The sequence below is a fragment of the Aethalodelphis obliquidens genome, unplaced genomic scaffold (genome assembly GCF_003676395.1).
Source record: "Aethalodelphis obliquidens isolate GAN/ISIS:26980383/991018 unplaced genomic scaffold, ASM367639v1 scaffold15, whole genome shotgun sequence".
Taxonomy (NCBI): Eukaryota; Metazoa; Chordata; class Mammalia; order Artiodactyla; family Delphinidae; genus Aethalodelphis; species Aethalodelphis obliquidens.
The window spans coordinates 728,541-751,639 of NW_020837959.1; the positions used below are offsets into that span (position 1 = coordinate 728,541).

At 53.2% G+C, this 23,099-nt stretch overlaps 1 protein-coding gene across 1 annotated transcript; it reads right to left on the reverse strand.

Moving 5' to 3' along the window:
• Positions 1-1,289: 1,289 nt before the first annotated feature.
• On the reverse strand, positions 1,290-22,523 carry F10 (coagulation factor X). Its single transcript, XM_027115792.1, has 8 exons — positions 20,152-22,523; positions 18,185-18,345; positions 9,710-9,734; positions 8,625-8,738; positions 7,164-7,295; positions 5,063-5,304; positions 2,974-3,091; positions 1,290-2,176 (listed from the first exon to the last, which is right to left on the reverse strand). Exons 1-8 carry the CDS (start codon positions 20,219-20,221, stop codon positions 1,596-1,598), a joined length of 1,443 nt encoding a protein of 480 aa, XP_026971593.1. The 5' UTR covers positions 20,222-22,523; the 3' UTR covers positions 1,290-1,595.
• Positions 22,524-23,099: the final 576 nt, after the last annotated feature.

The following is a 23,099-nucleotide window of genomic DNA, read 5'->3' on the forward strand; positions in this document are numbered from 1 at the left end:
CCACCGCCCCCCGTGGTTCCTCACGGTCGGCTTCCTGCTCACGTCTGTCCCCGGAGGAGACTTTCTAGGGGACATGCAGTGGAGCGGGACCGACTGTGCCCACAGGGCACAGGCCTGGTTCAGGTCCACCTGGAGACGAGCTTTGAGGCCCATGGTCCCAGGGCCCACGGAACCAGCATTGTGCGAACCAGACAAGAGGCCTCCCTACCACGCTGCCCGAATTCCCTCTGGAACCTCACTGAGTCCAGCTCTGTTTCCCAACGGGGAAGGTTCAGCGCCTTGGGCGGTGGGGACCCCTTTGCCCTCCACTCCCAGGTGCCCAGCTGCCCTTGCTCTCTGACCTGTGGGCTCGGCCCCACTGGTGAGAGATGCCAGCCTGGTGGGAAGGAGGGCTCCCCAAGAGCTCTCTCCGGACCCCAGGCAACCTGTGGGCTGACAGCCCATCCAGGTTTGCTCTGGACGGAGACCCCCATCCCCAGCACGCAGGGCCTGGCCGTCCGAGGCCTTCTCGGCGGGACGGTTCCCTTTGAGGAGGTCAAGGCAGGACGCGCAGAAACGGACCCTCTGGCTTGACCGTTTCTGGGAAGCCCGTTCGCGTTGATTTTTGCAAATGTGCAGATCTCCTGTTTACGCAACTGCCCAGCCAGTGACCTTGGGAGCTCTCGTACTGGAACTTTGAAAGTTTGCTTAGCCAAGTTACGCAAAATGCAAACGGTACCGGGAAACACGGCACGTCCCGTCTGAGGTGACTGCTTTTTCTAGAAGCATGTCTGCTTTTCCTGGCTGTTTGGCTTGAGGGCCTGGAGCTGGTGCGGCCGGGAGGGCTCGACCTGGGCTGTGACCACTGGAGGAGGGGCGGCCCTCCTGCAGCCCCCCAGCACATACCTCGCTAGCAGGGTAGCAGGGGGGCGGCAGGGGCTAGCCAGAGCTGGGTTCGTGCTCTGGGCTGTGGCCTAGAGGCAGACTCCAGAGCCCCGGCCTGGCGACAGTCACACCCAGGGGCGTGCCCGTGGCTCTGGAGCCCATGTGGCTGGGCCCCCAGGGACGCAGCCGTGAAGCCACGTAGAGAGTCGGTCTTTAGGTCAACATTAAAATGTCCCTGCCGACGAAACCTGCTGGGCCCTGCCTTCCCAGGGAGCCTGCCTCTCCTGGGAGGTGACTGGGGGCCAGGAGGGCACACGTGGGGAAGCCCCACCTGACCCTGGGGAGGGGGGCTGGCCCTGGCGCCCCTGTGCTCCCAGAACCCTGCTGGTTTACTCAGCACTGTTGTGAGCAGCCAGGGGGGCAGCTGGCGGCCTCCAGGACAGAGAAACGCGCTGTGAACAGAAAAGGCCCCTCAGTTTTAAGACTTGGTCTGGGAGCCCTGGCCCATCCTACGTGGGTAGCACTTCCCGAATCCTGAAACCTCCCAGCTGGCGACGGGAAGGCAGGGTCCCAGGTTCCAAATGGACCTTCATTTCCCACTTCGGTGGAGCAAAAACAGAAGCAGGATAAGGAATCAACCCAGCTCTAATCACGGCAGGGAGGGAGGCTGGCTCAGAGCCCCGGTGCTGAGAGGAGGGAGAGGCAGGGGCTGCGAGGGGCAGTGGGGGGCTTCACTGGGGGCGCGGCTCCCCCCTGTCCCCTGTCCCCAGCCCAGCTTTCATGGACTTGTCAATCCACTTGAGGAAGTTGGTGACCTTGGTGTAGACGCCGTACTTCCCCTTCCGCGCGCATCCTTCGCCCCAGCTGACGATGCCAGTGATGAAGTAGGTGTCCCTGAAGCGGGTGACGTGGGGGCCGCCACTGTCGCCCTGGCAGGCGTCCTCGGGCTGCGCATCGTAGCCGGCGCAGAACATGTTGGAGGTGATGGTGAAGCTGCTGGACAGCTTGCAGGTGGTCCTGTCCACGTAGGGCACCTCCAGCATCTTGAGCGTGGACGACAGGCGGCCCCGCTCGTGCGTGCGCCCGAAGCCGCTGACGACGCCCGTCTTCTGGGTCAGCAGCGTGGCCTCGGCCCAGTCCTTCTCCGGCAGGCAGGCGGGCGCCACGTTCCTGCGGAACTTGATGGGCGTCTTGAGCCGCAGCACCGCGATGTCGAAGTCGTAAGTCTCCTTGACGAACCGGCTGTGCTTCACGGTCACCTCTACCTCGTGTGCCATCTCGTTGCCCTCCTCCTTCTCTGTGTCCCGGTCGCCTGCGGACGGGGACGTGGCCGTCAGCTGGGGGCCGCCAGGCCCTGCACGTCACTGACGCTTTAAAGCAGTCCCGCTTTTTTTCTGCTTAGAGATTGGCATGTGGTCACTAGGAAATGTGAAATACAGGCGACTAGAGCGAGGCCAGTGTGACAGCCTACGGCTTCCCCGCTGGGGGCAGCGGCCACCCTCCCCTGGTCTGCCCGCGGGTGGGGCTGGGCACCGGGTCCGGCCTGCCGGACCTGCCCCCAGCCACGGGGCCAAGTGGGCACTGAGCAGAACCCACATGTGCCATGAGTGCCAAATCTCAGAATGAAAAACTAACTCAAAATACCTCAAGAGGACTTTACAAGCCAATCACAGGTCAAACTGACACTACTTTGGCTATACTGGGTAATGAGGGGTGTTACCGAAATGAGTATCACCTGTGGACTTTAAAACTAGATGACGTAAGGTAACTAGGAAGCTAGACATTGCAGCCGTGGCTCGGGCACGTGGCTCGCCCTGGACTGTCGTGGAGCAGCTCTAGGGTGTGGTGAGAAGGGGGACGTTAGGAAATAGTCCCCCAGATGCAAATGTGGGGCAGTGGTGGCGGCTGCTCAGACGGCTGGGGGCTCTGGGGGACTTCCCTGAGGAGAGGGCACGGCGGACCCTGCGTGCAGGGGGCAGGGGCGCCCCTCGTCCCCCGGCCTCCCTCTCCCCCTCAGGACCTCAGTATTTGAACTAGCGTTTCCGGCCAGCCTGTCAGTCCTAGTGCCTCTGAAACCCGGGGGCCCCGCACGGTGTGAGCGGCACTCACCTACCCTCACCGTGAACCGCTTAGCCTGCAGAAGACAGTGGGCCGCGGTGAGGACGCAGAACTCGCTCAGGATGGTGCCCCCGCAGAAGCCCTCGTTCTCCTCATTGACGAGCAGAGCCTGCGACGGGAGGGCCAGAGGTGCCAGGTGGAGCCTGACTTTGAGACCGTTAGCCCAAGCCTCCTCCCTGTCTCCCCACCACAGCGGGCCTGCCCCCCGGGAGGACTCGTGGGGTCTTCGAGCTGGAACGAGGACCAGGCCAGCACAGCCCCACGCCCACCCCCAGGGGCCGTGCTGCCCAGCACCGCCCGTTCTTGGAGCGGGCCCACCGTGGACCCCACGGCCCTGCCGAGGGCCCAGCGCTACGGCTGAGGGGCTTCTCCCCACCCAGATCCAGCCCCTACCCGTCTGTATTTCCTGGCTCCGGAAGGCCCCTCAGCAGCTCTATGTGCAGAAGAACTGCTGTCTGTTGTCTCTGGTGTGAATTAGGCCCCAGACCAGGCAGACACCAGGCTCTGGACGAGACACTTGCTACGCTGGGCCTGGGGACGCTTCCACCGTCTGGACCCCCTCCCGCGGCTGCGGGTGCTACCATTCAAGGCCGGTTCCTGGGATCCACATGGCTGCTCCTGACAGGACGTGGGGCGGGGAACACTCCACCGGGATGGGGTGCTGACTGGGCGAGTGAGAGCACAGACCCTTCCCCTATTTTCCTTCTCCCCAAAGGGCTGGGTCGGCAGATGCCGAGAGAGCGTTTTCTGCTTTCCCTTCTCTGGGGACTCGCTAAGCAACAGCCATGGGTTGAGAGGGGGCAGGTTAATGAAACTCTCAACAATGTCAAGTTCTAAAAGAACTTTGGAGGACGTTCATGACTGGCATGAAGTCGTGATGTTTTGTTTTTGTTTTTGCATAATCTATCAACTCATAACCTCACTTATGGGACAAGTGAGGAGGGTCAGTCTTCCTAAGACTTGGGACACTGACCGTCCTTCCTGGAAACGGACATGAGGCAACTGGCCAAGTCTGGGGACCCTCCCGTGAGGCTCTTCCTGTCCGCTCCCCGGAGAGCCCCGTGCGAGCCCCTCTCAGAGCCCCGTGTCCGCCCCCGCCCTGTGGGGAGCCGCCCTCCTTTCCCAGTGGGAATTCACATGCTCCACGGGTACCACGTTCCTGGCCCTCTCACGCAGCAACTTGAATTGTGGGGATTTGCGGGGGGCTCACCTCCCTTCCTAGGTCGTGATGCCACACGTGAGAGAAGAGGCCCTGGCGCTTTCAGACCCACACGCACAACACCCAGGCAGCCCTGACCCGTGACACACTCTCCGTGGATGGTGACTAGGTTTTGGCGTGTCCTTGCTCAGGCTCGTGATAATTCAGATAAACGCACACCTGCCTTGTAGCCGGTGGGGCCAGCTGACGTCATTCCTAAGGGTTGTCGGCAGCTCTGAGAATATTACTTGCAGGAGAAGGCATTTTGGCTTTGGACACTTAAAGGCCAAGTGAGGGTTCTGGGTAGGCCCCCAGTTAAATCTGACTCAAGTAAATAGCAAATCATTTTCAGTGTGTGTCCCGTGTGATATTTGGGACATACTCACATTAAAACTTATTTATTGTTTATCTGAAATTCAAATTTAAGTGGAAACCTGTGTTTTCATTTGCTAAGTCTGGCAACTTTAGTCCAAATCAACAACCAAAGAGTTTTTACCTTTGAAAACAGATGGATATACTTTTTGCTAAGGTACCGTCTGCCTCATTAGGACTTGGGTGTTTGGGTAAAAAAAAATCTACCAAATTAGAAATGAAACAGGGAGAGCAACTCTTTCTGCCTCCTGTCGAACCAAAGAGCAAGCAGAGGCCTCAGGGGAGCCGCCCTCCGCCTGCGCCCCCCACCCCCCGGCTGCCGCCCGAGCTGGAGCCCCTTCTCTGCCTGGGCGGGAGCGGGGGCCGGGCAGAGAGGGCAGAGGCCCGGCCTCTTCGACCTCGGCTCCTTCCGCCGCCGCCCACTCAAGTCTGCTGCGGGCCCGCGTGGGCCGGACGCCCGGCGGGGCAGCCCCCACCCAGCTCACCGGCCGCTGAGCTGCGCGCGGTTACCTGCCAGGGGCACTCCCCGTCTTCGCACTTCCTCCCGCCCACTATCCGGACCAGGTGGCTCTCGTCCTCGTTGGGGCTGGGCTCTGTCCCGTTGAGGCCCAGCAGGTGGAGGGAGCTCTCGGTGGGGCCCAGGTCTCCGCGGTCGTACTGCTCCGGCACGCCTGCTTCGGGGGCCTCCCCGCTGCGGTGGGTGGCCGACCGCCTGCCGCGTCCCGGGGTGTGCTTCCCGCAGGGGAAGGGCTCTGGAAGAAGGGCAGTCGGGCCTCAGCCTCGCGGAGGCCTCCCTGCAGGGCCCACGCAGGTCACTCCGAGGAGGAGCCTGAGAAGCGGGCCCTGGGGGAGTGGGGCGCCCTGTGTCCTGCTAGGGCTGGGCTGCGGGTGGGAGCCCTGACCTCTGGCCGGCCAGCGTGCAGACGCGTGTAAGGGGCTCTGTGTCTACTGGGACGCCTGTGGAAGTCGGGTGGCTGTGGCTGGACGGAGGACCGTGGGGCTGCGGGGGACACGACTGGTACGTGGAGACCAGGATGGCAGACAGGGCGCTGGGGCGCTCAAGCCCCGAAGTTCTCTTAGCCCCGCTGTGTGTTGGAAACATTTCCTAATGAAACGCTGAAGAGAAAGAAGTGTTCTGGGCAGGACGAGCGGCAGGCGGAGCTTTGTCAGGGACAGCTGAAGGACGACAGCGACCCTTACAAGCGCCAAGCAAGTGAGGGGCCAGGAAAGACCAAAAAGCGCCCTTTCGTATCCTTACCAACTAGGCAACCGAGGCACAGCGGGGGCGAAGCAGAACAGAGGCAGGGGAGCTGGGGGCCGCACATCTGAGGCCGTCCCCCGTGTGTGTTCCTGGTGGAACTTGCCCCGCAGGGCCCGCGGGTGCACTGGGAGTGTGCTCGCTCGCTCGCGGAGGAGAGCTCTTCCCACGCCAGCCGCCTCTGCCTTAACATTTGTGATCACTGCCCGCTTGAAGTTCTGCATCAGCTCGTCCATGACTTAGAACAGAACTTCCTGCACCAGGAAGTAGTTTACCTGATTTTATTTTCAACCATCAAACTTTATTTTAAATTGATCTGTAATTATACCTGGAATTAAAAAAATTTTGCAAGCATGACAAGCAACGACTTCAATTAAAATATTTTTGGGGGGGCTTCCCTGGTGGCACAGTGGTTGAGAGTCCGCCTGCCAATGCAGGGGACACGGGTTTGTACCCCGGTCCGGGAAGATCCCACATGCCGCGGAGCAGCTGGGCCCGTGAGCCATGGCCGCTGAGCCTGCGCGCCCGGAGCCTGTGCTCCGCAACGGGAGAGGCCACAGCAGTGAGAGGCCCGTGTACCGCAAAAAAAAAAAAAAAATCTCATTACCGATAGAAATGTAAATCTCACTGTCCTCTACCTGTTGAGAGATTTAATTTTACACAATTGCCACTGCCCTGGAATATGCCCACCTCTACAGTGGGCCCGGGACTATGCATTCCTCACCACCCCAGGTAATGCCAAGGCTGCGGGCCAGCTGGGGCCTGCTGGAGGAGGAGCTGGGGTCACCCCAAGAAGGAGCCCGAGTTGAGAGGGGCACGGCCGGCCCCCGCCCCACAGCAGAGGAGTCCCGGTCAGGCAGGACTCCCCATGGGGTGTGAGACGGGGCCTCTCCCACCACCAGGACCCCCAGAACCCAGGCCCTCACTCAGCCCTCCGTGAGCTTCTGGGCCAGATGCATGGCATCTGGCTTTTATCACGGAAAAAATCTTCTGTTAACATCGGGACCCACACAACCCAAAACGGTGCTGGAGGGCCCTGGGTTCCCCTTCTGGCCCCTGCACCCCCTCCCCGGCTCCTCGGCCGGCCCACGGCTCCGGCCCTTGAAACTCCAGCCTCCCAAGCCCCCGCCCTTCCGAGAGGGACGGGGACGCCATCGTGGCAGCTGCAAAGTGGCCACTTGGGATTCGCTGCGAGCCGGGCACTGGGCAGAGACCTCCACGCGTTACCCTCACGCTCCACGTGCCCCCAGGAGAGCTGACAGCACTGGCCCGTTTCTCAGGCGGTTCACAGAAACAGTGGGTCTGTCTCCAAACCACGAGCCCCACCGGGAGCCCAGCCTGCTCCCCTCCTACCTGCGGAGACGCAGGACTTGCCGTCGTCGCCCAGGTCGTACCCGCTGGCGCACGAGCACAGCACCGCGCTCCGCTCCTCCCTGCAGAACTGGTCGCAGCCCCCGTTGTCCAGGCTGCAGAGCTCACGCGTGGCTGCGGAAGAGCCAGGAAGCTGAGGGTGCGGCCCGCCCGGGACGTGCCGTCACTCGCCGGTGCCACGGTGCCCACCAGCCGGCGCCCCGGGCAGGCCCCTCCCCCGCCCACGTGGGGCCCCGGGGGCCAGGGAGCCCACACAAGCCCAGGGAAGGCCTGGAGGCTGGAGGGTCTCAAGTTCAGCCCTAAGAAGGGCGTGGCGGCGCTGGCCAGCGAGGGGGGAGCTCAGGCCGAGCCGAGAGTAGACCACGGCGTCCACTCTGAGGCCTCAGTCCCCCGTGGCATAAAGCACCTGGGGTCCATCCCCAGATGAGGGTCTGGCTCCCGTGCGGCGGGAAGGAGGGGTGGTAGCCACGTCCCGGACTCAGGCCGGCTCCCAGTTGGCCATCGGTCTCCAGCTGTGTGATTTGGGCACGTTATTTAAACCCCACGGCCTGTCGCGTCCCTTGTAAAGGGGTGGAGACCACCCAGCCCCCAGGAGAGCTGTCCAGGTCCCGCGAGGCGCCGGGCACAGGGGCCCTCACCGCCGGACTGTGCCAACGTGCACCGGACACCAGACCCCAGACTCATCAGTCCTGCCGCCTGGCAGCTGACTCTACATTTCGCCACCGGGTTTTGATGAAAGACTAGTTACGGGGCAAACATTAAAGAAATTTTAGAAAACATTCCTGACAGCCCCAGCGTCAGCAGAACGGTATTTGGGGAAGCTGCTCTGGACGGTGGATGGAAGGGTGCACGACTGATACTCCCACTGGGGAAAACTCAGAAGTATCCAATCGAAAAGCATGCTCTGAAGATTAAAGATTAAGAAATTCAAAAGGCTTGAATTTTTCTCCTCAGGGAGAAACTGGCCTAATTCTAACCTAATTTTTATTAAAAGTTAATCACTGTATTAGGAAAACTCAGTGATTTTTCCATGCAGAATTAATTGTACCAAATGTTTATATAATAATGTTATATAATTGGACAATCCCGATCATTCAGCACTGACATTCGCACGAATTTCCAGGATCCTGACAAGCAGGAGAAACATCCTCCTCCGAGGAAAGAAACGTCGGTTCTCGTTTCCAGGTGAAGGGGCCCCACCCTTCGGGAACGTTCGTTCCACAGCCGCTCCTCAGAGGGGCAGAGGAGTGCCCGGTATCCCGTCCTCCACACTGGGGACTCTGACTCGTGTTCCACTGCCTGCAGCGGCACAGCCTCACGGAGCACAGGCTGAAGCCCACGTGACCGGAGACGGTTTCCCTGGGCCTCTAGCTTCTTCCCGCATTCCCACCTGGCCTCGGCAGGGGGCTCTGACCTGAAGGTCCACCAAGAAGAGGAACTCACGTAATTCACAGTTTTGGCCTTCAAATCCTTCCAAACAGGTGCATGTGTATTCCCCGAGGCCATCTTTACATATGCCCTGATTCAGGCAAGGACGGCTTTCACACTGGTCACCATCTGCGCAGAAAACATTTGGAAACCACAGCTTGCAGGCAATTCCCCTCATCGTGGAAACGATTTTGCTGGTTGATTCTGGCGCCCAGTTCTCAGCTAACTTGAATGAACCTGGGATTCTTCCTGTTTTCCTGTAAACAAGCTGTCCTGTCTGGACTTCGTTACCACTGCCCCCCCCCCCCCGCCACCCCCAGCCCCAGCTTTGTGGCTACGTGCACGTGATGCCTCTATCTAGCTGGATTGCTGACTGAGTTTTCCAATTTTTGCTGAGACCTCTGACCGTGTTTTTACAATCACTGACAACTTTTTTCCATCACGGAGCGGAGCCCTGTGCTGGTGACCACATGGGGTCAGCTGGAAGGAGGGAGGATAAGTGATTGCTGGACACTTGTTTCTGGGCTGGGCATCGACAAGACGGTTCCTATTTCCAATGGTTTGGGTGTAAAAGGAGAAGGAAAAGTTCCTGTACAGCACTAACATGGGACTTCACATTTCTTGGGGCATTTGTACAATACAATTTAGAGACAGGTCCAGTTGTCATTTTGAGAAACCTGAATACTATTACCAGAATGAAAACATTAGTTATGATAAATACCATTTTAGACGCTATAAGCATTAAATCAACGTGGTTACCTTATGAGAGGACCCAGTGTTTCAGACTCTTATGTTCTGTTTCTACCTAGTATACTTGGGTTTAAAAAAATTATCATGGAATTTGGTATCCTCAAATGGGAATGAACCGATTTAAATGTATATAAGTAACAAAACTAGAATTAGTATAAAGCTACTATAAAAAACTATTTTACGATCACTATTATGGAAACACTCAGAGGGGAAAAGTCTTAGATAAGTAAAACTTAAACAGGAGCAGAAAGGAAATTCAGGAAAATCTTCAAAGTTTGAATACAATCTCTCCCGATTTAAATACCCTGATGAACCCCTCTCACTCAAGACTGAAACAGAAAACATCTCACCTTTGTGTATATTCCAGAATTCATTCTAAAAGGGAAAAAAAATTTTAAATGCATTATGGAAAAGAGACATTTTACACCAATAACAGCGACAATCTAGTAACTCAAGCGAATAGGCTATTTCCCAGACAGAGGTCATTTTCTGGAACAAAATGCCCTAGAACTATTCAACCTGAAGGGGAAATGTTTTCAGATCCCCTGCATTTGTAAAGCTGTGGCTTCATTCATCTTTTTTTTTTAATACAATACATGTTCGTGTAATAAATGATCATACCCCAATACGGCCTAGCGTCCACAGCCTGCTCACACAGTTGAACATGGCGTCTGGGAAACATTTTGTAATATTAAATGTACTTTTCTAACTTTCATCCTAGCAAAATCACTAACGATATGATCACCATCAAGATTTTCACATTATTTGCTTCAACTGTTAAGTAATTCGAAATAGGATTACTTTTCTTGAACCACAAAAGTTTCTCTATAGGTTTTATTTGTTTGTTTTTCACTAATCTCAGTTTGGAGAAACTGTGCTGAGACAACAGCAACTGAAGTAAAATCTCTAAAGTGATTGCTTAGATTCAGAAGCAAACTGTACACTTTATGTATCACATGCAAACACTGTAACAAATTCATAATGACAAATAATTGTAATTCTAAGACAGAATGTTTAAATTTCATCATATACAACATTATCATATAATTTTTTACTATCTCTTAAATCAATACCTATAGCCAAGCTTTTATATGAAGAATCAGTGTTATACTTCACACATATTACATCTAGACCTACATGTATATCAATTTAAGATTAACATGAATCATTTAATATTACAAAATGTTTCCCAGATGCCATGCTCGATCATCTTAATTGCACAACTTTGTTAAATATTGAAAATTTATTTTCAAATTAATTACCAAGAAACGGATTGTACCAAAAATGGTTTGCTCTATTTGCTACCCCCAAGCCCATCAATAAGTGGTTTTACATTAAGATACCTGGGTCAAAGATTCAAAACACGATCAGATGCTTGGAGAATAATCATTATGATACTTGAAAAAAAAGATAATTGGTAATTAGCTTAAAATAGGGCATCAAGAGCCTATGTAACACTGGAAAGAAATGTTCGTAGTCTTAAAACAATTTTTTTCTATCTATAGTAGGTTAATTAGTGTCTCCCCTACTCCCCGGCTGCAACTTAGGTGCAACCTCAGAATCTGACCTTAATGGAAAGAGGGTCTTTGCAGATGTAATTAAGTTATGGGTCGAGAACAGCTCGTACTGGATTAGAGTGGACCCCCAATCAATGAGAGTGTCCTTATAAGAGACATAAAATATCACACAGGCCACACAGAGAGAAGGCTGTGTGAAGGTGCAGGCAGAGAGTGGAGTGATGTATCTACCGGCCAAGGAACAGCAAGGGCTGCTGGTCGCCCCCAGAAGCGGGGCGAGAGGATGGAACAGATCCTCCCTCAGACCTTCCAGAAGGAACCAAGCCTGGTGACACTTTGGTTTCGACTTGTGGTCTCCAGAACTGTGAGAGAGTAAATTTCTGTTGTTTTAAGACACCCAATTTGGGGTGCTTTGTTACAGAAGGCCTAAGAAATGACTACACTTTTAAATTTTTTATTTAAACGTTTATTGCACAGTAAAACTTTTTTTGGTGTACAATTCTATAAAAGCCAACACATGTATAGATTTGTATAATCACCGCCACAACCGAGACGCAGAACAGCTCCATCTCCTCCAACCTTGCCAGCCACTGGCCACCCCCGCTCCGAATGCCCAGCACGAGTCTGCTCTGCGTCACTACAGTCATGACTTCTTGAGAATGTCCTGTAAATGGACTCATACGTGATATAACCTTGTGAAACTAGCTTCCTTCACTCAGCATAGTGCCTCTGAAACTGAAATTCATTCGAGTTACTGTGCATGTCGATGTTTGTGCTCTTTTACTGATGAGCAGTGTTCCACTGTGTGGCGTACCACGCTTTGTTTATCCATTCACCCAACAAAGGACATCTGTACTATTTCTAGTTTTCGGCAATTATGAATAGAGTTGCTATAAACATTTATGTACAGGTTTTGTTGAAAAAGTCTTCAATTCTCTACAGTAAATACCCAAGAATGGGATTGCTGAGTCACATGGTAACTTTATATGAAACTGTCAAACTGCTTTTCAGACTGGCTGTACCGTTTTGCGTGCCCACAGCAGTGTATGAGCTGTGGTCGCTCCACATCTTCACCAGCACTTGGTTTTTATTCTAGGTGTGCAGTGGCATCTCATTGTGTTTTGTTTTGTTTTTTTGGGGGGGGGCGCACCTTGCGGCACGTGGGACCTCAGTTCCTTGGCCAGGGATCGAACTCATGCCCCCTGCAGTGGAAGCATGGAGTCTTAACCACTGGACCCAGGGAAGTCCCTCATCGTGGTTTTAATCTGCATTTCTGTAATGGCTAATAATGTTGAATATCTTCTCGCATGCTTATTTGCCATCCATGTATCCTCTTTGGTGAAGTGTCTGTTCAAATCTTTTGCTCACTGTATTTAATTGGGTTGTTTATTTTCTTCTGTTGACTTGTGAGAGTTCTTTATATTCTGACCACAAAACTTTTGGCAGATATGTGATTTGCAAATATTTTCTTAGTCAATAGCTTGTATTTTCATTCTCTTAATGTTTTTCACAGAGCAAAAGTTTTAAATTTAGAATAAGTCTAATTTATCTATATACTTTTTATGGATTATGCTTTTGGTGTCACGTCTAAGAATTTTTGCCTAACTTAACTTTGTGTCATGAAAATTTTCTCCTAAAAGTTTCCTGTTTTATCTTTAGAGCTATATGGTCCATTTTGAGATATTTGTATAGTTGTGACGTTTAGGTCAAAGCTGACCTTTTTTTGCATATAGATGTAGAATTATTCCAATACCATTTATTGAAAAAGAGAATTCTTTTTCTATTGAAATGCTTATGCACCTTTGTCAAAATCAATTGGCCAAGGACTTCCCCAGTGGTCCAGTGGGTAAGACTCTGTGCTCCCAATGCAGGGGGCTCAGGTTTGATCCCTGGTAGGGGAACTAGATCCCGCATGCATGCCACAACTAAAGATCCCGCATGCATACCGCAACTAAAGATCCCGCATGTGGCAATGAAGATCCCACGTGCTGCAATAAGACCCGGCACAGCCTAAATAAATAAATATTAAAAAAAAAATCAACTGGCCATATTTGCATGGGTCTATTTATGGACTTTCTATTCTGTTCTTTTGATCTATGTGTTTCTCCCTTTACCAACAGCACACATCAGTATTGCTACGATTTTATTTATTTATTTATTTATGGCTGCGTTGGGTCTTCATTGCTGTGCGCGGGCTTTCTCTAGTTGTGGCGAGCAGGGGCTACTCTTCGTTGAGGTGCATGGGCTTCTCACTGCAGTGGCTTCTCTTGTTGCAGCGCATGGACTCTAGGCACGCGGGCTAGTTGCAGCACTTGGGCTCAGTAGTTGTGGTGCACGGGCTTAGTTGCTCCACGGCATGTGGGATCATCTGGGACCAGGGATTGAACCTGTGTCCCCTGCACTGGCAGGCGGACTCTTAACCACTGCGCCACCAAGCAAGTCCCTTATCTCTGTGATTAATGTAGATTTACAGTAAGTCTTTAAATCAGGCAGTGTGATTCCTCCAATTTTATCTTCTTTCTCAAAATTGTTTTAGCTATTCTAATTCCTTTGTTTTTCCATATTACAAATATTGAATCAACTTGTCTTTATCTGATGGAAGTTTGGCACTGCATTAAATCTATATATCAAATAGGGAAGAGTCAATATTTTAATATGTTAAGTCTTTCAAACCATGAACATTCTATGTCTATTCATGTAGGTCCTCTTCCTTTCGTTAGCATTTTGCAGATTTCAGCATACAGGTCGTGCACATGTTTTATTAGATTTACACATAGATATTTTTCTTTGGAGCAACAGTAAGTGGCATTAATTATTTGTTTGTTTCTAACTACACATTACTACTACACAGAAATACAATTAATATTTGTGTGCTGACCTTGTATTCTGTGACCTTGCTAGATACATACATTTTAGGAGTATTTTTTCCAGATTCCATGGGATTTTCTATGTAGATAATCATGTTACTTGCAAATAGGGAGTTTCATTTCTTTATCTTGGCTTATTGTTAAACCTTCCTTATGGCTAGGGTTTCCAGTACAATGCTGAATTGGGTGTATTAGAAATGGACATCCTTGCCTTTTTCCCAGTATTAGAGGGCAAGCATTCAGTTTTCACCACGATATCAGCTGTAGGTTCCTTGTTAATAATCTTTATCATGTTGAAGAAGTTCCCTTTTAATTGTAGTTTGCTGAAAGGTTTTTTTTTAATAATTGTTTTATTTACTTATTTAAAAATATTTATTTCTGGCTGCTCTGGGTCTTCGCTGCGGCATGCGGGATCTTTTAGTTGCAGCATGCGTGCAGGATCTCATAACCCTACCAGGGATCAAACCCCTGCCCCCTGCATTGGGAGCACAGAGTCTTACTCACTGGACCACCAGGGAAATCACTGAAAGGTTTTTTATCATGAATGGATGTTGAATCTTTTCAGGTGCTTTTTCTCTATCAGTTGATATGATTATGTGGATTTTTCTTCTTTAAACTGGTGGATTACACTATTGATTTTCAAATACTGAGCCAGCCTTGTGTACCCCAGATAAACCCACTTGGTCATTGTGTATTCTTCTTTTTTTTTTTTTTTTAACATATATTGCTTTATTCAATTTGCTAATAATTTGTTGAGAATATTTATAAGAGGTTCATGAGAAATGTTGTTATATAGCTTGCTTTCTTTCTACCTTCCTCCCTCCCTCCTTCCCTCTTTTTCTCTTTCTTCTGTTTTTGTGGGTTTTGGCATCAGGGTAATGCTGATAGAAAACAAACTTACAAGTGTTCCCTTTTCGTTTCTAGAAGAGATTACACAGAATTGGTGTTATTTCTTCTATAAATGTTTGGTAAAACTCACCAGTGACACAGTCTGGACCTGGACATTTCCTTTACAGAAGGTTTTTAACTAAGAAGTTGAATTTGCAGATATCTCTGTCGTACTACGTGTTTTGATAGTTCATGGTTTTGAGGAATTGGTCCATTTCATCCAAATTGTAAAATTCCATCCAAATTTGTGCATGGAGTTGTTCATAGTATTCTCTTATTATCCTTTTAACATATGCAGGGTCTGTAGTAATATCTCTTCTTTCATTCCTGATACAATTCATGTGCTCTTTTTTGTCAATCTTGTTAAATCTTATCAGTTTTACTGATTTTCTCTATTATTTCAAATTATTTCTTCAATTTTATTGATTTCTCCTCTTTTGGGTTTATTTTGCCTTTTTGTGTGTGTGTGTCTTAAGATGGAAGCTTAGATTATCAATTTGAAAACTTCTTTTCCTATAAAAACATTTCATGCTGTAAATTTCCCGATAAGCACTGTTTAGCTGCATCCCACGAGATTTTGTATGTTATGTATTCATTTTTGTTCAGCTGAGAGTATTTTCTTTTCTTTTTTCAAAAAATTTATTTATATATATTTTTATTTTTGGCTGTGTCGGGTCTTACTTGCGGCATCCTTGTCACAGCACGCGGGATCTTTTGTTGCGGTGCACGGGCTTCTCTCTAGTTGTGTCATGTGGGTTTTCTCTCTCTAGTTGTGGCGCACGGGCTCCAGAGCATGTGGGCTCTGTAGTTTACAGCACGTGGGCTCTCTAGTTGAGGCGCGTGGGCTCAGTAGTTGAGGCGCATGGGCTTAGCTGGCCCATAGCATGGGGACCTTAGTTCCCCAACCAGGGATCAAACCCACGTCCCCTGCACTGAAAGGTGGATTCTTTACCACTGCACCACCAGGGAAGTCCTGAAAGTATTTTCTAGCTTCCCTTGAGACTTCTTCTTTGACACGTGAATTATTTAGAGAATTCCCTGGCAGTCTGGTGGTTAGGACTCTGAACTTTCACTGCTGAGTGCGTGGGTTCAAGCCCTGTTTGGGGAACTAAGATCCCACAAGCTGTGCAGCATGGCCAAAACAAACAAACAACTTAGCTCTTTAAAATTATAAGTATGGTAGTTCTAAGGAAGTAAGGCAGAGTGTTTGGGAAATGATGCTGAGGAAAAAGGCAGAACATGAACTTGGCACTACAATTATTTTTATAATCTAAAAAACTGTTAAGTGTATGTGAATTAAAGGAACAGTTAAAAATAAAAACAGTTCCTGAAATTATGAATAACTTTTTAAAAGAGAGAAATCGTTCACTTGGTAACAAGGAGTAAAAATGAATTCTTAATTCCTCTTCTCTCTTCTGGTGGCTGAAATGAACCATGGTAGTCAAATGGATAGCAACACAAGAATTCCCTTGCAGACCTTGACCTTTTGCAGGAATGCAAAGATGTCTGAGTCATACAACTTACCAATTATTATTTTCTAGACAGAAGTGCCAACTATTGTGCTTTTCAATGTATCAGTGGTTGCCACATTCTCCTTACCTTCAGGTTTCATGGCAGGAAACAGAAGTACCCCCTTGATGTTACCGTAGGCTGTGAGAAACATGGTGATGCAGCCAATGACCATGCCACAGCCAGGTGGGGGGCAGCCTAGATTCCAGGCGGTACAGAAGTTTTCATCTATGAACATCATCCTCGCTGGTGGCTCTGGCCTGTTGTTTAAAAGCCTCTGGCTGCTGTATGGGACTATTTAACCCAGTGTAAGCACTGCACACTTCCCTCCTCATGACAAGTAACTCAACCTGCTCAGTGAGACCCAGAGCAGTCTGTCTGGCCGTTATCTGTGGGCGATCACCGATGAGTGGGTCGCTGCTGCAAGCCACTTTCAGGGACTCTGACAAGCTCAGCAAGGAGTCTACCTGTGGTCTGAGGCGGAGGACATTCAGCAGTTTTTGCGACACAGACGTGATCAATAATTTTTTCGGTCTCTTCCGTTCTGAAGAGGTTAGTTTCTGGCAGCTTCACTCCCAGGTTTTTCTTGAGCCCTTTTATTGTGCTCATTCTCCAGAAGGGTGGGGCGGAGTCCATCTCATGGGTTTGGCCTGCTGGGCTGACTGGATGGTGGGTGGTCTTGTAACTGCCCATAACATGTTCAGCATCCCTGATACGATATCCATGATTTCACGAGATCATAATCGGCCAGGTAAAACTCACGAGTGGTGAGTTCGAGTCAAACCGTCTGGAACTGGCATCCAACATCACAAATGCAGTCAATGCCACCAACTACCAGCATTTTACAGTTGGAGTTCTGGAGCAGTTCTTACACGTGGTTCATGTCCAAGTTGCCGTGCTAGGTGATGGAAAGCTTGGTCACAGCTCCCCGTGAAGCGGCATTCAGCATGGGAAGTTCATCTAGGAACCCCAACTCTTCCAAGAAACTTATTCTACACGTGATCATCTTGGCGTGGGGGATACACTTCTTCCTCACAGAGTCACTCTGGCTGGAGTCAGAATCTCCGATGATACCGCCTTTCCTCACCTTTCGGCCAAAGGGGGATGAGGTGCCCATGCAAGCAAGAAGACAGTAATGCGAGTCTGTGGAGCTGAGGGACTCTCGGCTCTGCTCCTCGGTTTTCCCAGGCTTCTCTGGACTCCACAGGCAGTCTGCTATAGACTTGAGTAAATTCTTCTTCCGACTTAACACTTCGCCACTCAGCCATGACTTGCAACTGGACCTGTCCTCCAAGGGCACAGCTCTTCTGCCACCTTGAAGGTGAGCCAGGCCGGGGGTGTCCAGGCTGCCGCGAGCAGGCGGGAGTCTACACGAGCCTGTGTGGCACGGGTCCCCCAGGGCCCAGACTCCGCTGGACGCTCCACTGCGGACCTGTGGTGTGGATGGGTCCGCTGTCCGAGGTGTGGACAGGTCCGCCATCTGCGGCCAGGCTGTCTCTCGTGGGCTCCTGCTTGGCCTCCTTCTCCGCCACTTTCTCCTCAGCCTTCAGGCGTCTTCAGCTCTCGGTTGCTCAGTTTTGGCTCGCGGCCGTCCACCTCCACGTCGGCCCCTGCACCGCAGCCAAGCCGCCCCACGGCCTGACGCAAAGCGCCACACGACAGCACAACGCGAGGTGGCTAACGGACCTCAGAGACTTCCGGGGCAGCATCGGAGGCCCCACCTCTTCCGGGGGAGGGGCGGGTGCTTTCGCGCCGCCGCCGCCGCCGCCGCCGCCGCCGCCGCGCAGGCACGGAACGGGGCCTCGACGCCGCGTTCGTCCTGCGCCTGCGCACCGACCCACCCTGCGGTCTCAGGACCAGAACCCGTTGGCGAGTATGGCGGCGGCTGAGTGTCTGGGCGAAAAGCCGGGGCCTGGGGTCCTTGTGCACTGCCGAGGCCGACAGCGCGTTCTTAGATAAACATTTTGAGTTTTAAGGTGGACCTGACAGCGCTTCAGAAGCCCCCGCAGCCCTGTAAGTGCGTCCTGGCCGCGCCGCCCCTTACCGTCTTCTCCGTGTCTTCGAAGACCTCGCGGGCCTCCTCATACGAGCAGGCCTCCTCTAGGCACTCCCTTTCCAGGTTTCCCTTCTTCACCTCCTCCCAAAACGAGTTGGCCCTGCGGACTCTCTGCAGGACGCTGTGGGCCTGGTCCCGGGGCAGGAACACTGTGGTGGGGAACGCGGCTGTCACGTGCTCGCCCACATGCGGTCCCGTCCCCGGGCCACCCCCGCCCCCGCGAGTGACGGGTCAGACGCCTGCCCTGGGCCTGCGCGCCCACCACTGACCTGCCCTGTCCTGCACGCGCACACCCGGCCCCGCGCTGAGACCCGAGCCCTCCTTCTGGAATTCGCCCTTCGGTCCCTCTTGCCTCCCCCGGCCCTCCACTCCGTTCTGTGGCTCAGCTGTTCCCCTCCGCGCCCCCTCCCCACCCTTCAAGGTCTCAGCTCTGCGTTAGGTGGGGAGGTGACACGGTTTTGCACGATCTACAATTAGAAGTATGATTTGTTTCAAGTCCCAGGACACACGTACACAAGAGTAAAACAAAAGTTTCAAGAAATAGTGCTTACTATTATTTTCTACAAAATAGTACTTGTGACAAAATTTTCTACTTCTGACCTGTTTCATTAAAAAAAAAAGCCCACTAAATTGACCTGCCAGTTCAAGTGTGCTGGCTCAGAGATCTCCCCCATCAGGGATCTCTCCCCTCTCCCCTCAGTAGTCCCTTCCCAGCTGCCTGGGTCTCCCCGGTCTCACCCACTCCTCTTCCCCTTTTCACTGTGCTGTGGGAGGCCCTCAGGTCCTTTTCTTGGCGCTCTGCCCTGCTCTCTGCCTCTTTTCTGCTGGGGAATTGAGAGTCTCACCATAAGGAAGATGACTCTCCAAGTTGGTATTTCTAGTCCCAACTTCCATCGTGAGCTCTGTGTTTTCAGCTCTCTCACAGCGATGGATGTCTGCCCTCACATCAGAGCTCCAGACTCCCCATGTCCGAAACTAAAAAACAGGGCTGTGGAATCGAACTGTCTTGAGTGGCAAATGCATCTTGGTCACCTACTGCTGAATACTGGCAAGTGGGAACTAGATACCTCCTTCTTAGGGTTGTTTTAAAGAGTGTCTAGAGCTCCGAGTGTGCACTCGATCCTACCTCAAATTACCTTCCCTTCCAAATTCCCCATTTCTTTTAGTGACACCTGTGTTTTCCCGGCAAGGCCAGGCCCACGTTTGTTCTGTGTGGGCCCATCCTCCATTACTCCAAACATCTGCTCCTCCAGGGAGCGCTTGCTTTGAAATACAAGCCATACACCCATTCCTCCCCTCCCTCCTTCCCCTACCTGGTCCCCCCCGCCCTGTTTGGTTTGTTTCTCTTTCTCACTTTTCACCCTTTCCTCCTCCCACGCGCCTGGGCCCCTGAACTTCCACGTCACCCAGAGTGCAAACATGCAGACAGGCCCCCGGGGCTGCCTCCACTCTGCTCTGTCCTTTCTGGCTTCCTCTCTTGGACAGGTCTGGAGTCCCAGAAAGCCTAGAGCCCCCTGGCGGAGCCAGCCTGCGGGTGGTGGCACTGGCTGTCATCCTCTTCCCTGCCGTGGAAGCTCCTCTCTGCCTGTGAGCCCCTAGCCTCTGTGCTCGCAGTTTGCTCCGGCAGAGGAAGGGGGCTTCTCTCTGTCTCTGCCACTGCCCCCTCCCCCTCTCTCCATCTCCCTCCCTCTCTGTCTCTGTCTCTCTCTCCTTCTCTGCCCATGTTTCTGTCTTTGTGATCTGTGATCTGCTGTCTGACTCTCCACCCACAGGGAGGCACACCCGACCCTAAGATACGCCTGGCTGGAACCACCCCGCCAGGCTCTCGTGCCAGCCTCCCACAGGGGATGGGCACCCACTCTCCACACTGTGGAAGTTCAGGGGCATCGCCCTGACCCCTCACCCTCCTCCTCCCCAGGGCCGCCCCTGCAGTCTGCAGGGTGAGGGGCACTTACCACTTGCCCCCGGCAGCAGGAGGCCAGCCAGGGAGGCGCTGAGAAGGAAGAGGCACAGCCCGCCCGCCATGGTGCGGCCGAGGACAGCGCTCGTCCCCGCCGTGACAGGCCTCTGGAGCAAGGTTCACTCCCCCTGGCCGGAGGGTGGCTGGGTGTCCTGCTGTTTATCTCAGCCTCCTGATTGGAGCCTGGGCCTGCCCGGTGGCAGGGGAGGCGGGGGGAGGGTAGGGGCAGGCGACCGCACTGAGGGCATGGTCACCCTGGCCTGTGTGGCGTGGGGAGGTCCTGGCCCAACGGTCCTTGTCAGGAACCGTGTCCGGGGGGCCTGCTGTGGGCACAGGAGCTCTTTGTTCTGAGAGAGAAAAAAACGTCATTGTATACTTTTCAGACGTTTATGTTAGCTCTGTTTTTGTTCTCACAACCACGATAAAAGCCAAGTATCATTTGCCCATCTTTTCTCTAGGACAGGTTTAGAGAGAGGTGGGGCGTTAGTCCGTGGCCATGTGTGGTGGACGCGCGGTTAGGACCCGGGGCGTTCTGCCCACGCTGGGTGGGGGGTGTGCGTACCACACGGGCCCCTGGGCCGATCTGCCAGCCAGGAACCTCCCCTCCCTGGAGTGGCAGGTATGGGACATGGCCCGAGCTTCTCAGCTGACCGGGGCTCCGCAGCAGAGTCCAGGCTCTGGAGGAAGAGGCCTGGGAACTGCTGGTGGGGTGAGTGCTTGTGCTGGGAGATGAGGGGGTTGTGCTGTGTTCCCCGCGCCGAGCACACCTGATGCTTCCCACGTATGACACCCTGGTCGCTTGGCTTGCTCGCTGCTCTGTCCAGCACGGAGAGGCGTGTCTGGCACACAGTAGGTGGTCAGTAAACACCAGTGGACTGAACGGATCGATGATGTCCCAGAACGCTCCTGCTGGGCGCCCAGGCCAGGCTGGTCTTTCGCAGGGTGGTCAGTGTGATGTGCAGAGCCCGGTCCCTGGGCCTGGCTCGCCTGATCTCTGTGCTGCCCTGTCTCTGCACTGCTGGGCGTGTGGGGCGAGACTGGATTCCCCGCGCCTGGCGAGGGGAGATGGTCCATGCGGGTGATGCACTGCGGCGTGGCCTGGCACTGCGCCCACCACAGCAGAGAGGCCGGGGAAAGCAGGGCAGAGCCAGCAGCCCACCCACGACCTGCTGAACCCCTGTGGGTCTGAGTGGGCTCCTGGCTTGGCCCCTTGAACCCCACATCCCCTTTTCTTCCCAGGAAGAGGAGTCCAGCCAGTGTTCATTTCCAGGAAGAAACAAGAGGCCCACTGGGCTCAGGGCCTCCGGAGACCTCGGGCGTTCGGCTGCAGAATTCCTCGAGTGTCTGCAGCCTGAGCTGTGAGCTGCGGGCACCTGGGCATTTGCATATCGGCTTTCCTGGCCTTGGCCAGGTGGCCTGTCCTCCCAGTGCCTCATTTTACCTGCACCAGTTTCATCCTCATGACAAGCATGGCAGCGGGCCTCATCTTGTAGATGAAACGAGGGGCGGAGAGGGTTGGTGGTGCCTCTGAGGGGGCCAGAGCCACCCCAGGAGGTCTGGCCCAAGGTCGGAGCTCTCGACGTGTGCCCGGCGAGAACCCCAGAAACCACCACCTGATGGGGCAGCGAAGTGTTTCTGTAAAGGCTCAGATGGTGAGCACGTGGCCAGGCTTGCGGAGCCCTGGTTACTCAACAGGCTGGACTGTCCCCCAGAGCACGTCTGGCACTTTAAGCACAGCGTCCCAGGCCGGGACGGGCGAGTCCTGAGGAGGTGGGCGCCCGCCGCGGTGGCCTTGCCCGCCTGGCTGGGTTCAGGTGGGGTCAGGCGCTCCCCTCCCTGGTCCCTGGTTCCTCATTCTTCCCAACATGAGGCCTGTGTGCCCATCACCTGAGGGACTCGATTAGAGGGTAGGTCAAGGGGCCTCACCCCTATCCCACTGAGTTGGGCAGGACCTGGGAACCTGCATTTTTGGAACATCCCTGCTGGTCCCCAGGCAGGGGTCATCTGCTGGGGCCTCAGCTGGAAGAGGCACCCAGTCCTCAGGGTTGGGGACTATAGCCTCCAAATCCATGAGGGCTGTTGTGTTTGGAAACAGCCTCATGCAAGGTTCACTTTGGTGAAGTTGGCGATTGTGAAGGAGACCTGCTCAGAGATAAACACGAGGGTCTCCGTGAAATGCCTCTGGACAGTTCGGGGACGGCAGGCAGCCACGGGGGCTTGGAGGAGGCTCAGCTGCTTGCTGTCCGTGGGGGAGCAGGTGTGCAGAGCATGAGGCCGCGTGTTACCGTAAAGTTCGCACACTCAGAAAAGATCTGGGGACTTCCCTGGTGGCGCAATGGTTAAGAATCCGCCTGCCAATGCAGGGGACATGGGCTCGAGCCCTGGTCCGGGAAGATCCCACATGCCACGGAGCAACTAAGCCCGTGCGCCACAACTACTGAGCCTGCGCTCTAGAGCCCGTGAGCCACAACTACTGAGCCGGTGTGCCACAACTACTGAGCCTGCGCTCTAGAGCCCGTGAGCCACAACTACTGAGCCGCGAGCCACAACTACTGAGCCTGCACTGTGGAGCCCGTGAACCACAACAACAGCCCACGTGCCGCAACTACTGAAGCTCGTGCACCTAGAGCCCATGCTCTGCAACAAGAGAAGCCACCGCAGTGAGAAGCCCACGCACCGCAACGAAGAGTAGCCCCCGCTCGGCTCAACTAGAGAAAGCCTGCGCGCAGCAATGAAGACCCACTGCAGCCAAAAATAAATAAATTTATAAAAAGAAAAGAAAAGATCCGGAAGGATATTCAGCACAGTGAGTGGCGGATGCTAACAGTTTATCTGCAATGAAGATGAAACGCTTGAGTGAGAGACAAACGTGTGGGGAAGCGGCACCGTCACCATGGGTGGACACGTCACTGGGGGTGGACACTCGCGCCCCTGCTGCTGGCC